We start from the raw sequence: 16,586 nt of genomic DNA, 5'->3' as shown, positions 1-16,586 counted from the left end.
CCATCAGGTACACATTCTGTCACGCAAACAGGCGCAGTGGGGTAGCCTAGTGGTTAAGGCATCCGCTCATCATGCAGAAGGTCCAGGTTCGATTCCCCACATGGGTACAATGTGTGAAGCCCATTTCTGGTGTCCCCGCCGTGATAATGCTGGAATATTGCTAAAAGCGGCATAAAATTCAGCTCACTCACTCACTATTATTTTTGTATTTCTTTGTTGTGTAGATAAGTTACCTCACTCCCTCACTCATGATCACTCACTCATTCACTCACTCATGATCACTCACATACACTCATCACTCACTCACTCATGATCACTCACACACACACTCATGATCACTCACTCATGATCACTCACTCACTCATGATCACTCACTCACTCATGATCACTCACTCACTCACTCACTCACTCATGATCACTCACTCATGATCACTCTCATGATCACTCACTCACTCACTCACTCACACACTCATGATCACTCACTCACTCACTCATGATCACTCACATACTCACTCATGATCACTCACTCATGATCACTCACTCATGATCACTCACTCATGATCACTCACACACACTCATGATCACACACTCATGATCACTCACTCATGATCACTCACACACACACACTCATGATCACTCACTCATGATCACTCTCATGATCACTCACTCACTCATGATCACTCACTCACTCATGATCACTCACTCACTCCAGTGATTCGCACAAAATGTACTTATCAATCCCATTTCATGATTGTTATTCAAAGGAAGCAGCCTATTTATGTGTGACTAGGTAGTAAACTTTTGTGTTGAACTGATCAACCCACGCCTGTCTGTGATCTATGAGATTCTTGATTCAGGAGCGCCACAATCCATCAACCTTATTACGTGTCTGTTTGGGCAATTATTCTTATGAATAAGATTGTCATAAAAGAGTAAATCAAATCTTAGTGTTCTTGTTAAGACAGGACACTTTCAGAACCAAGTGACTTGGTATTTGTGAAGATTCCATAAGTTCATTATTTCTGTGCTGGAATGGAGTGCTTGGCAACACTCATGATCTCTCACTCACTCACTCACTCACTCATGATCACTCACTCACTCATGATCACTCACTCACTTGGCAACACTCATGATCACTCACTCACTCACTCACTCACGATCACTCATGATCACTCACTCACTCAAGCGTGTTCACACACATGCACACCACACCATAAAGGTGCACATGCATACAACATCAAGGGGCCCGTACACACATACCAAGCACACACAAGGTACACAGTCAACATGAACGACCTCAATAACAATATTGCATCTATATGTTGTGAATATTGAAATTATCCCATCTGAAACAATTTCTGCTTCCCCCTCAGGGTACCGGTTCTTCAAGGCAGTGATGTTCCTGACGGGGTTCATTTTTGGCGGAGTCCTCATCTACATGATCTGCAAGGAAGAGGAGATTATGCCCACAGAAGGAAATATTGGCGTGGCCATTGGCGCCGGGATACTCTGTGGCCTCATCACGATGCTTGTGCAATACGTGGGACTATTTCTCACAGGATTCCATCTAGGAATAGCCCTTGCAATTGCTGTTTTGATAATCCTGGAACAATTTCTGCATCCTTCGACCAAGTGGATACCCATTGGATTACTTGTTGGTCTTGGGTTGCTGTTTGCCTTTCTCATTCTGAAATTCCAAAAGTGTTTCACAATTTTGGGGACAAGTATTTTTGGAGGTGCTTTAATGGTAGCATTTTTAGACTACTTTATTGAGAAGTTTCGCATGGTGCTGTACATGTGGGACCGAGTGAAAGGCAACGAGTCGCCGCCTGTGTGCTGGTACAGTTGGGTGATACTTGGCTGCTGGCCATTTTGTTTCCTTGTTGGAGCTATTACACAATGGAGGATTACAGGACAGGGAGTGGACCATCGAGAAGGTAACTTCTTCCACGCAGACAAATAAACAAATATGCAGTAGATAATGCATCACCCTTTTCATTCGTCCTCCTGTCTCGTTCTGACCACAACTCCTCTCATCAGCAGTCTGAGTCAAATAGAGGCAGGGTCAAGTAGAGGCTGGGTCAAATAAAGGCTGGGTAGAATAGAGGCTGGGTCAAATAGAGGCTGGGTCAAATAGAGGCTGGGTAGAATAAAGGCTGGGTAGAATAGAGGCTGGGTAGAATAGAGGCTTGGTCACTGATGTGGAGATCGGAAAGAAAGTCACAGGAAAAAAGTCACAATGACCAATTATACTAAATTCAATAAATAATGTTAATATCATCATGATAATAAAGCATACAATTAAATAATAATTTTAACAAAGCATAATCAAAGTATTATACTAAGTGATTGATTTAATTAAGAAACAGTTAAATAACACTTTTTGCCAATTTTACAACCTACTAATATATATTGTAAACCAAAAGTCACTGTGTTCTTTAATCTGATTGGTTGAAAAACGTGATCAAATGGTATTCGATTCCCGGAATTTGCTGCGTATTAATACATACAAACATCGCTCACACCATTGTATTGTTACGTCGTCAGCTGAGATGACGTCATTCAAATCATATTGTGACGTAAAGTCCGAATGACTTCACAAATGAGCAGTTCCAGATTCTACCATAATTCTACCCGGTTGATGACATTTCACTGCTGTACCCGTACACGATGTCAATGAGTGCAGACACACTGACGCCGGAGGTTTCAAATGGAATATTCCCGTGCTTCAAATACTCAATAACACCCGGAAATTGGCCAACACATGATGTTTATCTCCTAATTATTGTATTGTGACTTGTTTCCCGTGACTTTTTATACATGACTTATTTTCCTTTGACTTTCTTTCCTCCTTTCAATGTAATGTCTTGTAAACAAGCAAATGAACTGATCCTGTTCAGTAAACATATAATAAACATACCTTTGCTGCAGGTATCCAAACTGTGGTTGGGACTCGGATAAATGTCATGTGGTGTAAACAAATAGCTGAATGCTCCCATGTAGAAAAAATAATGTACTAGTGTTGGGAATTGGTTGAAATCTCATAATTGATGATTTCCTCATTACCAACGAACAATCATCGATAAAAATTGGTTAGCGTCAATTTTCAGATTTTCCTATCCAGGTTGTTATTGCAGATATGTATAACATGATGCAACTTGCTACTTTAAAGTGATGTTGATATATCATGAACATAAACCTTCTGGGGTCTTCAAGAAATATTCAGTCATGACTTTTCAGTTAGTGAAGTGAGTTTTCTAAGAATTAAACAAATTTTCAGGCCCTGACAGCTTCGAAGATATGTTCCATCGTCAAGTGTTTCAAAGACTAAAACAGCAGTTCCAAAATTGTTTGTGTTCGATTATGAGAAAATGTGATCGATTTCTTGGTCGTTTGGTCACTTCGACCAATCTTTCAATATTTCAATTAATCGGAACACCACTATAATGAATGAACTGAGACCCAAACTGGTTTTGGTACCAAAAGAGCCAGTGCCAATGTATGCCAGATCCTGATGTCCAAAAGTAAATATTTTGGTTTCATACATTAGTGGAAATAAGGTTTTTCACTTACTTGCTACAAAATGTCTATCACACAAGCATGTTGGCCTGTGTGACTCCTGTCGTGTTTTTTCACTACGAATGGATGGTTAGATTTGGTGAAAGCGACCTTAATGAATAAACGTTTTTTGATAAGTCAGTCAGACTCGGTGTCTTCGATGCTTGGTAAAACTTTGTTCGTGATATCACTCACTGGTTTGTGGGACGGTGGGATAGCCTAGTGGTTAAAGTGTTCGCTCATCACGCTGACGGCCTGGTTCGAATCCCCACATGGGTACAATGTGTGAAGCCCATTTCTGATGTCCCCCGCCATGATATTGTTGGAATATTGCTAAAAGCGGCATAAAACCATACTCACTCACTCACTAGTGCGACTCTGGACCATGTGTGATACTTGAATTGTCCCTCCCATACAGTGCACAATGCATCATCACCTGTTGCACCTAAAAATAAGTCTATATAAGATGGTAGCCTGTCTGTTACCCTGGCTTTTTCTCAGAATTAAGGAATAAAGGTTGTCAGACTTGTAGAGGTTAATGAACACTGACATGGGGTAATGGATGTTTTCTCTCCTATGAATATGATCCCACCATGTATGTAGCATGTAATGTGTCTGTCACTATCAGTTTTTCAAGTTGTAACACAACTAGTATCCCTTTGTACTTCTCCAGTCTTCTAAGTTTGTTTGGTAGCTGAAATCGTCCAGGGTAAAAATATAGATTTTTTTTTGGTGGATACACAAACATGTCCTTGTGGGTTTATATAAAAGTGGTCAGCTGAAACAAGTACTTGTGGGTTTATCTAAAAGTGGTCAGCTGAAACATGTCCTTGTGGGTTTATATAAAAGTGGTCAGCTGAAACAAGTACTTGTGGGTTTATCTAAAAGTGGTCAGCTGAAACATGTCCTTGTGTGTTTATCTAAAAGTGGTCAGCTGAAACAAGTCCATGTGGGTTTATCTAAAAGTGGTCAGCTGAAATATGTCCGTGTGGGTATATATAAAAGTGGTCAGCTGAAACATGTCCTCGTGGGTTTATATAAAAGTGGTCAGCTGAAACAAGTCCTTGTGGGTTTATATAAAAGTGGTCAGTTCAAACATGTCCTTGTGGGTTTATATAAAAGTGGTCAGATGAAACAAGTTCTTGTGGGTTTATATAAAAGTGGTCAGTTCAAACATGTCCTTGTGGGTGTATCTAAAAGTGGTCAGCTGAAACATGTCCTTGTGGTTATGTGTAAAAGTGGTACTTGAGTGTAGCACCATCATCACCTTTGTCCCATATTATACCAACAGGGGGCGGTGGGGTAGCCTAATGGTTAAAGCGTTGGCTCATCACGCTGAAGACCCGGGTTCGAATCCCCACATGGGTACAATGTGTGAAGCCCATTTCTGGTGTCCCCCAGCCGTGATGTTCCTGGAATATTGCTAAAAGCGGCGTAAAACCAAACTCAGTCAGTCAGTCAGTCAGTCAGTATTAAACCAACAATCAGTATGCCAACAGAAACAGTGTCCAAAGCAGTAAAACAGACTTCCTCACTGTAACTGTGAAATAAAACTGGTACCACTGGCAGATTGCCAATTATTGATAGTTGAATGGAGGAATATTCAAAGATCTATCAAAGGAAAAGATTTTGCTAAAACATAAAATACCCATTTTGTTAATTATCTGCATGGTTAGCTTTTTTTAAGGAGGCAATAGAAGTACTCTATCATACCAGTGTATTTGATATCCTGTGACATTTCTGTGGAATATAATCACTGAATATGGCTTAATGCTACAGAACTATTTCCCTAAAGAATGATTCTTGCCCAAACTCAAAGTCTCAGATTTACCCTTTGTCCCTCCTTATTGATTTTTACAATAGTTCTGTGATCTTTAATGGAGATTTGGCTGGGGAAATTGGCAAGTCTGATTCAAGTCATTCGAACTCCACTTTGTCTGAAATTTATGATCTATATCAACAGTTCATGATTCCCTTTTTAGACAAATGTTTGGTCTCAGTTTTACCCTTGCTACCAAACACCTAGCCTTTCTCATAGTCCCTGAACCAATGCAATGCTGATGCCCTAAATGAAGCAAGTCTAGATTTCCCCAGGTTTCTCCCAACTCACTGGGGCTCCTTTTCATAATAAATGGGATTATTTGTTACTATCTAACAGAGACTAAGCATTGACTCAAGTCAATTCCTTTTCATATTCAGGAGCATATCAACCAAACTCCATTTCTTTCATGTGATTTACTTTCTTGGGTATGGCTACAATTGCCAGCGATATGTCATGTCACATTGCAGAATCCAATGATGGATTAGTACAGTCACAAAGTCCCTTGAAGATCCGGGTTAGAATTGGTATTCAGTTACCCATCCTTGTCGTAGCAGGATATGGAGGTCAGACTTGCTGACTTGTCACACACTTGTCACTTATGACACATGTCATTGTCCCAATTGCATAGATCATTGCTCATGCTGTTGATCACGGAATATTTACATACCGCCGCCATATAACTGGAATATTGCTGAGTGCGGGGGAAAAACGACAAACAGAACCAATGAAGGTGGTTTCAAATGAGTGTCATTCTTTGTTTGTTGGGACTAGGCCCATTCTCGTGTTTTACCAAAGTGTTGAACATGTGACATTACTTTAGACTTTTCTCTGTCACATCACAGATGCCTAAAACCAAAATGACGGAATAGCTTTGACTCACCTTGACACTCTTTGAGCAGAGATGAAATCGATGGCAAGTCCAGAACGGCCTCCATATTGCATCCATTATTACACTTTCCTGTGCCGTGAACGGTTTTGATAAGACATCTTGACTTTGATCATTGATCTTTTCATATGAAAAACATTTATTTGGAAATGACAAAAAATCATTTCATACAAGTTTTTATTTTTATTAGGATTGTGAATGAGAGACTGGTTGTCATTTAAGAATGCTTAGTGAGGTTTGGTTTGTCTTTGAACATTGAGACCTAGGTTCGATTCCCCACATGGGTACAATGTATGAAGCCCATTTCTGGTGTCCCCCACCGTGATATTGCTGGAATATTGCTAAAAGTGGCGTAAAACCATACTCACTCACTCTTTGAACATTGATGTGACAAGACAGGATTTTTCAAAGCTGTTCAAGAATAAGCAAGATGTTGTTTTTAAATCTATGAAGCAAATTCGGTTGAATGTTGGCTTATTTGTTTGCAAACAGACAAAGATGTGAGGTGTCCACTACCATGATTCTGCAGAATTATTTCTTTAAAGTTGACATAAGAAGCTTTCACTCGCTTATCCATCCAGTCGTCACACTAGTTTGTAGTGATCACTGATTCATACATTTTGTGCAGAAAAGTGTTGATATTAAGTTCAATCAAACATTTTCCAGGAAGATTAATCTGATTCACGTACACCATATTTACATTAGGTAGACCAGAGAAGGTGCAGACAGACACCAGTCTCAGCACTAGATTGACACAAATGGATTTGGAAAGTGTGCGACTGTCAGACCAGGAGAAATGCATCGCTTGTTAACATGGCCTCCTTGGAAGGATTCTTGCCAACCAAGCCACAAAAGGTCATCTTCTTTGGCAAACATTGTTGTGCAACCGTAGCAGCCAGCAATTAGTCTGGAGGGTCAGCTGATCTACAACAGGGGGAAAACTGTCAGGAAGAAAAATGAGTTTGAATTTGAATTGCCTTGGTGTGAGTGCTTGCGTCTGCTAATGTTACCAAGTCTTTTACAGATGTGTGATGAATTGTATCGGGACAAAGTTTAGGATGTAATTGACTGCGAAGATATGTTAGCTTCAGCAGTTATAGTGGTATTCATCCTTGAAACAGATTTCAGTGGCTGGAATGGAATACCAGTTTAATTATATAGTGTGTAACATGATACTTTCAATGTTTAGTTTGCTGGGAAACTGTAGATTATTAATTATATTTACACTTGGCAAAGGAAATGAACATGGATTTGTCCAACAATGATTTCAGTTACTAAATGACAGCTTGTTCTGGGAAACAGCTTAGATCTGGAACTAGTAGACTAACTTAATAGTCTCTGAATATATATAATTTTGATAGTAGCAAACAAACCCATTTAAATTTAAAAGGAGCCCCAGGGAGACGAGATATTCATTACCAGAAAAAGAGGAAATCTAGACCCAGGGAGACCAGATATTGGTTCAGGGACTGAACCAGAACCATTGAGGAAATCTAGACTTGCTTCATTTAGGGCTTTAGCACTGCAGATAAGGCTTGTATGGCAGTAGGGGTAAATATTGTATGGATAATTGGTTCAGGGACTGAGAATGTTCCACAAAGACTACAGGTCTCTGAATATATATAGTTTTGATGAGGGATTGAATCTACACTAGCACTGCTTAGGGAAAATAATGTGGTTCAGTCTACTTGGTGAATAAATATAATTTTGAATACACAATGCCATTTAGAAAGTGGTCAAATGTAACATATATTATATTTGGGATTATACTTTCTCAGTAAAGTCCAGATTGTAGTTCTTTTGTTTGGTTGAGTCCCAATCGGGATTCGAACCCACACCCTCAGAGTCAGGTGCCTAATTGCCAGCACAAGTCAGCCACCTAACCCGCTCAGCTACTGTGACTTCCACTTTCCACATGGGACTCAACCCAACAAAAGTACTACAATCTGTACTTTAACTGAGAAAGTGTAATCTCAAATATAACATGTTACAATATATTTTGGTAGAAACAAACAATTTCTTTTACCGATAAATTACAAAGGATTCAGAACCTGAGGAAATCTACACTTGCTTCATTTAGGGCTTTAGGGACTTTGATAGACTAAGGCTTAGTTTCTGAATATATATAATTTTGATAGTAACAAACAAGCCAATTTATATTGAAAAGGAGCCCTAGGGACACCAGAGATTCAGAACCTGAGGAAATCTAGACTTGCTTTATTTAGGGCTTTAGCACTGCAGAGAGGGCCTTGCAGTAAGGAAAATAATATGGTTCAGGGACTGTGAGACAGACTAGGACTTTGAGACAGACCATGGAACTAGACGTTAGTCTGCAGATGGGCATTCATCAGTTACCATCTGAATCTGTAGATCATATGAAACTAATTTCATTTAAACATTATGTGACATTTCAGAGGAATAAATTGTAGAACCATATCACAGAGTCGCATGTTAAGTTACAAGACTGATTTGGGATGATAAGTGGAATCTTACCCTTGTGTGTTTTCTGAGCTGAAATATGTCAAGACTCATTGATAAACACAGTAGGTTTGGATGTTTGATATTTTGGCTTTTCATTAACTTGTCGTGATATATTTGATCTCAGGAGACACTCAGCGAGACTGGTCAGAAATAAAGGTCAAATCAAGTGATGATATCACATTTGAGATTTTTGCCCTTACAGAAAACTTTTCTTTCAACAAACTCTAAGGGACCATAAATTTAGTTCATGAAAACCATAAAGAATAAATTATCATCATTCTTCATCAACTCAACTTCTAAAATGCCCTCCGAAGTAGTCATTATAACCATAGTTTGTTATACAACTTTGTTTATAAAACCCATGCTTTATAGTTTAGACATATATATTTGTATGTGTATTTGTGGCAGTTAGTTGCTAACCCACCAAGATAAGCTTAAGCTTGGCATGGATGCCCCACTCAGACACTGAGCGTACCAGTCCTTGTTTTATTACTGTAATGCCAAGTGCAAGACAAGGTAACAAGAAGTACCATCATTAAATGTCTTTTGGTATGAACCAGACAATCCAGTGATCAACATCATGAGCATCAATCTAAGCATTTGGGATACGAAGACAGGTGTCAACCAAGTCAGTGAGGCTGACCACCCAATCCCGTTAGTCGCCTCTTACGACAAGTATGGGTTGCTGAAGACCAATTCTAACCTGGATCTTCACGGGTCTTGCGTTACAGAAAGAGTTTAATGGAAGGGAGCATGTGGTATGACACAGCCAGGGATAGAACCACTGACCGTTCCCCTAGCAGACACTTTATCCAGTAGGCCATCTCAGTGATAAGTGCTGAATAACATGCGGTCAAACAGTCCATGAGAAGTTAATCTCAGTTTCTAACTTATCACCAAGCAACAAGCTAAAAACTATTTGGAGTGCTGTTTGACAACTGGTTAAAGACACAATTTCACACATTTTCGACAATATTTTGGCCTTTATTATATATCTTGGGGCATATGCACTCACTTTAGCTTCATATTGATGCAATAAAAGACTTATTATCCCTTACAACTTGTCTGAAATTGAAACTTCAGGGCGAACAGCTTCCAAACAGAGAACACTTGTCATGTATGGAATGTACACTGTACACCGAAAACTGTTGCATGCGGTGTTGTCGGTAACTGGTTTCAATCACAAGTTGTGTGTAGGATATTCGTAAAGAGCGCTCAAGGGACATAACTCTATGGGGTTTGCTTGAAATAACGTTGGGCCAGTAGAGGGCACAAGAGTCCTACATGTTACCTACATGTTAGCATGTCAGTCTTCAGGATTCAGACCGTAGCTATTACCTTCTCGTATTCGTTTCAGTGTACGGGTTGGTTGGTAAGCCTAGTGGTTAAAGTGTTCGCTCATCACACTGAAGATCTGGATTCAATTCCACACATGAGTACAAAGTGTGAAGCAAATGTTTGGTGTCCCTGCCATGATATTGCTGGAATATTGCAATGTAAAACTTAACTCACTCACACCCAGTATTGTATTGGTAGCTACAAATCAAACATCGAAGTGTATCCCTTCTGGAGGACCAAAATAAATATTGCTGACATGGGTGTACCTGATGACCTCCGGGTGACCTATGTTATTCACCAGTTGGTAGTTATCACAAGCAGATGGACATGGCAACAGTGTGCCAGTGACTCATGTACACAGCTGGAGCTTGTACAGCAGGAACTGCTAATGTTGTCATAAATATTTATGGAACAGTTTTATTTGATATTTGGTGCATGGAAGGAAATATGGTTATTATTTCAGGAACATATACAGTTTATGTACCTGGGGTTAAAAAAGGCATTATTGAACGAATGTTTATTGGCAATATGCCAAAATGCTGACAGTTGTTCTTGGTTCTTGAAGCGAGTCTGTGCTATTCTGGTCACTGGTAGATGTGGGCGTCTTTAGGAATAATTCTTTTTAACAATCATGACCACAATGATTTTAAAAAGGAAATTGATTATAGACATTTTATGGTTGAATACTTGTTTCGTGTATTTGCTAAGTAAGATAACAAGATCAAATGCATTTCAAAGTAGCTCTTCACTCTTCACTCAGTTGATGTGTCACATGGGTTTCCCCTGTCTAAGCCTCCCTATCCTGGCATCATCCTATGGTAATGAGGGGTGGTGGGGTAGCCTAGTGGTTAAAGCGTTTGCTCGTCACGCTGAAGACCCGGGTTACTTTCTACATGGGTACAATGTGTGAAGCCGATTTCTTGTGTCCCTCGTCATGATATTGCTGGAATATTGCTAAAGGAGGCGTATTGCCCACTCACTCACTCCTCAACCCTAAACTCACTCATTCACTAATATCAAATACCACTTGGCTGAGATTATCTTGGTTATGATATTATGTATTACAATGATCTACAATTTATGTATTTATGTTTTTCAGCACTACACATCAACAGGTCGAAGAAGGTGAACCTGAAACGTATTCGGGCTCGAGAGCGTCGAGATGAGCAACATTCCCGTTATCGGCATCTGTACCAGGTGCGGCGTGTCAACGGGGATGTCATCTCCCAGGTGAACAACCAAGTTCGTCACTTTCATTTCTACGCATGACTGGACACATTAACCCTTGTAGAAGCTAAACACATTAACCCTTGTAGAAACAGTCCAACTCATCCTTTTTGTTTCCACATCCCATTTTTCGTCATCACTGCACAAAGACTGTCATCACTGTGAGTGTTACAAAAGTACAGTCTGCAACTGGGCCAAAGTTGGCATCTTTTAAGTTTTGGTAGCCTTTTGGTTAAAGCATTCGCTCGTCATGCTGAAGGTGAGGTGAGGGGAAGTTGGGTTTAACGCCGTGCTTGAGAATATTTCGCTCATATGACGACGTGCATGCGTGTGTATGTGTATGTGTGGCTGCTTGTAGTAGCCCAGACTTAAGCTGGTTTTATAGTGCTAGCCCACTGAGATACCATACCACAGTGAAGCATGAATACCCCACTCAGACACATTATACTGACTCCAAGCCGACCAGTCCTTGTTGTACCCATTAATGCCGAGCGCCAGGCAGGGACCAACAAGTACCATATTTTAACGTCTTTTGGTATGCCGCGGTCGGGGATCAAACCTTTGACCTTCCGCTCTCCGGGCGGACGCTCTAACCACTACACCACGGAGGCGGTCTCTTCATGCTGAAGACCTGGGTTCAATTTCAAATTGGGTACAATGTGTGAAGCCCATTTCAGGTGTCCCCTGCCATGATATTGCGGGAATATTGCTAACAGTGACATATTGCCCACTCACTCACTCCTCTACCTCCTCCCCATCTTATAATGGAAACTGAAGATCTTATTTTTTATCCTGTGTGATGTTAACATGAGTTTGACTCCTCATCACGGTTCGTAGAGTTGTTGAGTAGTCACAGCAACATCTAATCTATGTATTATGATTTGTTGATTTGTTGTTGACGTTATTTGCTGGCATGTTTTCCCTTTGTGATAAAACTTTATTTAATGCTATCTTTCCTTATTTTCATAATAACACTTAATTAATATTTTATATTTCAATCATTGAAAAGTATTTGTCATTCTGTTTTTGTCTTGTTCAAAATGTTTTCCTTATTCTGAATATTATGATTATGTTTGATTAGTTGTGGAAGTTTTGTTAGGTAATGTACCTCTCACGACTTTATTGTAAAGCTCTATTTTCCCTTACCTTCATATTAACTTGACTAATATCGCTTAGTATTTTATATCTTCAATCATTGAAAAGTACTTTTATTTCTTTGGGTTTTATTTTTATCAAATTGTTTTTTGTCACAATCCATGGCATCATTTCATCAATCACCTCATCTCAGTCTCCAGAGATCAAGGATTGGATGTGTCTGTCATGTGATGTTTCTGTAGGAACATTTCAGTCAAATTGTATCAAATTCTTCCAAACAATTTAATTCAAACAGTTAATTCTAACAATGTTACTCTTAGTATGAACAATGGCTTATATTATAAAATGTTTTTGCCACATTTACTGTGCTATATATGAAATGGCAAGAGATAGTGCCATACTATGTGGAATGGTAAATGCCATGCTATATATAGAATGGTAAATGTCATGCTCTATATGGAATGGCAAGTGAAAAAGCCATACAAAATGGAATGGTAAGAGTGCCATGCTTTATATGGAATGGTAAGAGTGCCATGCTTTATATGGAATGGTAAGTGAATATGCCATGCTATATATGGAATGGTAAGTGAAAGTGCCATGCTATATATGGAATGGTAAGGGAAAGTGCCAGACCATATAAGGAGTAGTAAGTGAAAGCACCATGCTATATATGGGATGTTTAGAAAAAGTGCCATGCTGTATATGGAATGGTAAGGAAAATTGCCATTCTATATATGGAGTGGTATGCTTTGGGATGCAAGAGATTCTATATTTGGGATGACAAGAGATAGGACCATACTATGTAAGGAGTGGTAAGTGAAAGTGCCATGCTATATATGGAATGGTAAGTGAAAATGCCATGCTATATATGGAATGGTAAAGGATAGCGCCATGCTATATATGGAATGGTAAGTGAAAGTGCCATGCTATATATGGAATGGTAAGTGAAAGTGCCATGCTATATATGGAATGGTAAGTGAAAGTGCCATGCTATATATGGAATGGTAAGTGAAAGTGCCATGCTATATATGGAATGGTAAGGGATAGCGCCATTCTATATATGAAATGGTAAGGGATAACGCCATTCTATATATGAAATGGTAAGGGAAAGCACCATTCTACATATGGAGTGGTAAGTGTTATACTACTTAAGGAATGGTATCTGAAACTGCTGTTCTATATATTAAGGGGTGTTAATGAAACTGCATGCTGTACATGGAATGGTAGATGTAGATATCTAGGCGCTATGCCATATAAGGAATGGTGAGTGGAACTGCAATGCTGAATGTAAACGTCTCTGTTTCAGGACTACATTCAGAGTATCCAGGGAAAACTGTCCCCAGCCATGAGAAGTCTGACCGACCCGATGACAGAAGTGGAGAGTGCCAACACCACCCTCACACAAGTGCCCTGATCATATCACACCTCGACAATAGGTCATATCACCTGCATTGGACGATATCACTGATATCACCTTCATTGGCCATATGCATATCACCTTGGCTTGGGTGGGATAGTATCACTCATCACCAGCATGAGGCAATACCTCCTGGATGGAATGATATCATTCATATCACATTCATGCAAGTTCCACGTTTTGATATTTCCATATCAAGTTCGTGTTAGAACCATGTTCTGGTACCTTCAGACCAGACTGTATCTCTAGCATTACATGAACCATCAATGGATGAACATATCACATATGGTTTCATATCAGCATTGGGGGTACCACGCTCCCTCGATGTCCATAGTTGTACGAGATCAACCAGGTACCTCCCAGGGTAATACAACACATATGGACCGATGTCCTCCCATGTTTACACTGCAGGACGCCGATGAATATCATTGCACAAGACCTCCAGTCTACCAGTCATACCTGATGTATCCTATTGCTTGAGGTCTCACCATGGAATAGCCGATGTTTACCTCGGGCGGTCTGTTCAAAGGGCGGTCTGTTCAAGCTGTGCCTCAGGAATGTCCACCATGAACATTGTATCATGAGCTTTTGAACTGAGTGTCATGATACAGATGAAATTGTTGGTAGGGGAATAGTGTTTGCTGGAGTGTAGAAGCTGTTGTTGATGACTGTATGGACATTGTTGTTTTGAAAAGAAACAAGTTGTTGGACTGTGAATGGCATCTGTAGATGAGAAGGTGGAGATGTTGCCAGGAATGGAGCATCTGCGTTGAAGTTGTTGGCAGGAAAGTAGTCGCAACTGCAGGAAAAGACAATCTGGAGGTGATGGATGGAAAATAGTATGTGCTGCAGAGCAGAGTTTAAAGTAGTTGGAAGGAGAACAGTATATACCACAGAGGACATGTTGTACCAGGTAATCTGGAGGCCGTTTAATCATGCACTGTCACCAGTCACCACTGTCACCAACAGGAACTGAATCTTCATGTTGTGATCTCAGACAATTATATGCTTGCATTTTCATTTTGTCGCAATCACACTGAACAGAAATCATTCTGTTCATTCAAATCCGTTCTTGGTTACTTCACTTTTTACAACATTTGACTATCAAATGTTGGCCGATGAAAGTCAACCTAGACTGCAGGGTATGATGAGTGAACTGGATATCGTCATGACAACCATTCCGTTTTCCCCTGAACTCACCAATCACAATGACCTTGATAAAGGTCACATAATGTTTGTGCATGCTTGCACTGCCATATGTTCCGGCATTATTGTTCAAAATTTGGCGCAAATGGATAGATATAGATATCTAGGCAATGCAGTCCCTAATAACATCTAGTCGGTCATTCTTTGTGTGCACTTGTGGTTCATGGTGATCTAGAATGAATATTGCAAACAGTACTCCTTACAATGAGCTTGTTTATACAGGATTTATTACGTGTTCAACAAAGAATTGTTTTTGTTTGAAATAATGTTAGATATTCCTATCAAAGTGATATATTTCCTGCTATTAAGCAATTCCCATAGACTTTTGTTTTTTTTGTTTTCTTGATCAATAGTTTAGTTGCCAGGAGACAAAAAACAAAATAGATTAAAGAAATTGAATTAAATTATGAATTTTATTTAGCAAACTTTTCAATTCATAAGTCCTCAAATGTCCTTAGGCCACGATAGATCTACTTTATTACCCCAGTCAGTGGATCCATCTTCATTCTCAACTCCCTGGGGAGTATACAGCCCAAGCAGCCTGTAAGGCTTACGATAGTTAACAGTTAGATTACATTATTGTACGTATTTTTTGTTTGTATTGTTACAGTTTTTTTGATAGAGTTGGCCTCGAACAAACATGAAACTAGTATTAACACTACGCAATGTTTAGATTTTATAGTGAGCCTGATGTTACCTCAGCACAGGGTCAGATGTTTCCTGTTCAATTCCTTTGGCTCGTCACGTCGAAAACCACATGGGTTCAATGTGTGAAGCCCATTTCTGGTGTCCCCTGCCATGATATTGCTGTAATATTGCTAAAAGCGGCGTAAAACTAAACTCACTTTAATGAAGGGGCCCAAATCATTATGAAGCATCTCCACTGTTGTAAGAGCAATCATTACACATCATGACTCTGTTAGTGCAATAACATTAATGTTAGTCAGAAGGAAGATAGTTTCTTGTGATCAAAACCTAAGGTGTCCTTGACCTTGTACATATGGAAGATGCACACAGATAGGACTGTGTCTGCTATGCAATGAATGGATTTGAAATCACGGCTCTTGACCGTCCAGGCTGTTATGATGTCCAGAGGGCGGAAAACATTTATTAGCAACGTTTAGAAATTACTTTATATTTTTGTCAAAGTGCTTGGATACCATATGAAGATAATAAATTAATTGACTTGAAACACGAGATATTTCATTGTTGAGTATGGTGTTTAGTACGGTGGTCAGCAGAAGAGTATGAAACATTCATCAGAACGATATGCTTCCCTAATATATCTGGAGCCCATATCTGGTGCTTCCTGAAATGATATTGTTGGAATATTGCTAAAAGCAGCAAAAATCCTGACTTGATCCTGACTTCTGTGAAAAGATTGAGCTTCTCTCTCTATACATAAACTTTAACACAATCTGAAGCATGCAATATATGAGAAGCTGGTAAAGTGATTTTTGTTACTGCTTTCCTTTGACTCTTTGAGGACCGTAGGGTAGCCTAGTGGTTAAAGTATTTGCTTGTCTTGCAGAAGGTCTGGGTTTGAATCCCACATG

The 16,586-nt window shown here is 39.6% G+C and overlaps 1 protein-coding gene across 6 annotated transcripts in view; it reads left to right on the top strand.

Moving 5' to 3' along the window:
* The window catches only part of LOC124285078 (transmembrane protein 198-like), a 57,072-nt gene extending 42,504 nt beyond the window's left edge, over window positions 1-14,568 (top strand). For 5 of the 6 annotated variants that reach the window (XM_046721221.1, XM_046721222.1, XM_046721224.1 and 2 more), the window contains exons 3-5: window positions 1,374-1,937; window positions 11,185-11,327; window positions 13,714-14,568. In XM_046721221.1, coding sequence (XP_046577177.1) covers window positions 1,374-1,937; window positions 11,185-11,327; window positions 13,714-13,821 — 815 coding nt within the window. In that variant the 3' untranslated portion in view covers window positions 13,822-14,568. The remainder of the gene's footprint in view (window positions 1-1,373; window positions 1,938-11,184; window positions 11,328-13,713) is intronic. The other variant, XM_046721227.1, reaches the window with a different exon arrangement.
* Window positions 14,569-16,586: the final 2,018 nt, after the last annotated feature.

The sequence above is a fragment of the Haliotis rubra genome, unplaced genomic scaffold (assembly GCF_003918875.1).
Source record: "Haliotis rubra isolate DU_JTF1 unplaced genomic scaffold, ASM391887v1 Scf351, whole genome shotgun sequence".
Taxonomy (NCBI): domain Eukaryota; kingdom Metazoa; phylum Mollusca; class Gastropoda; order Lepetellida; family Haliotidae; genus Haliotis; species Haliotis rubra.
Note: the sequence above shows the minus strand (reverse complement) of the source record. Positions and strands in the feature narration are given on the sequence as shown.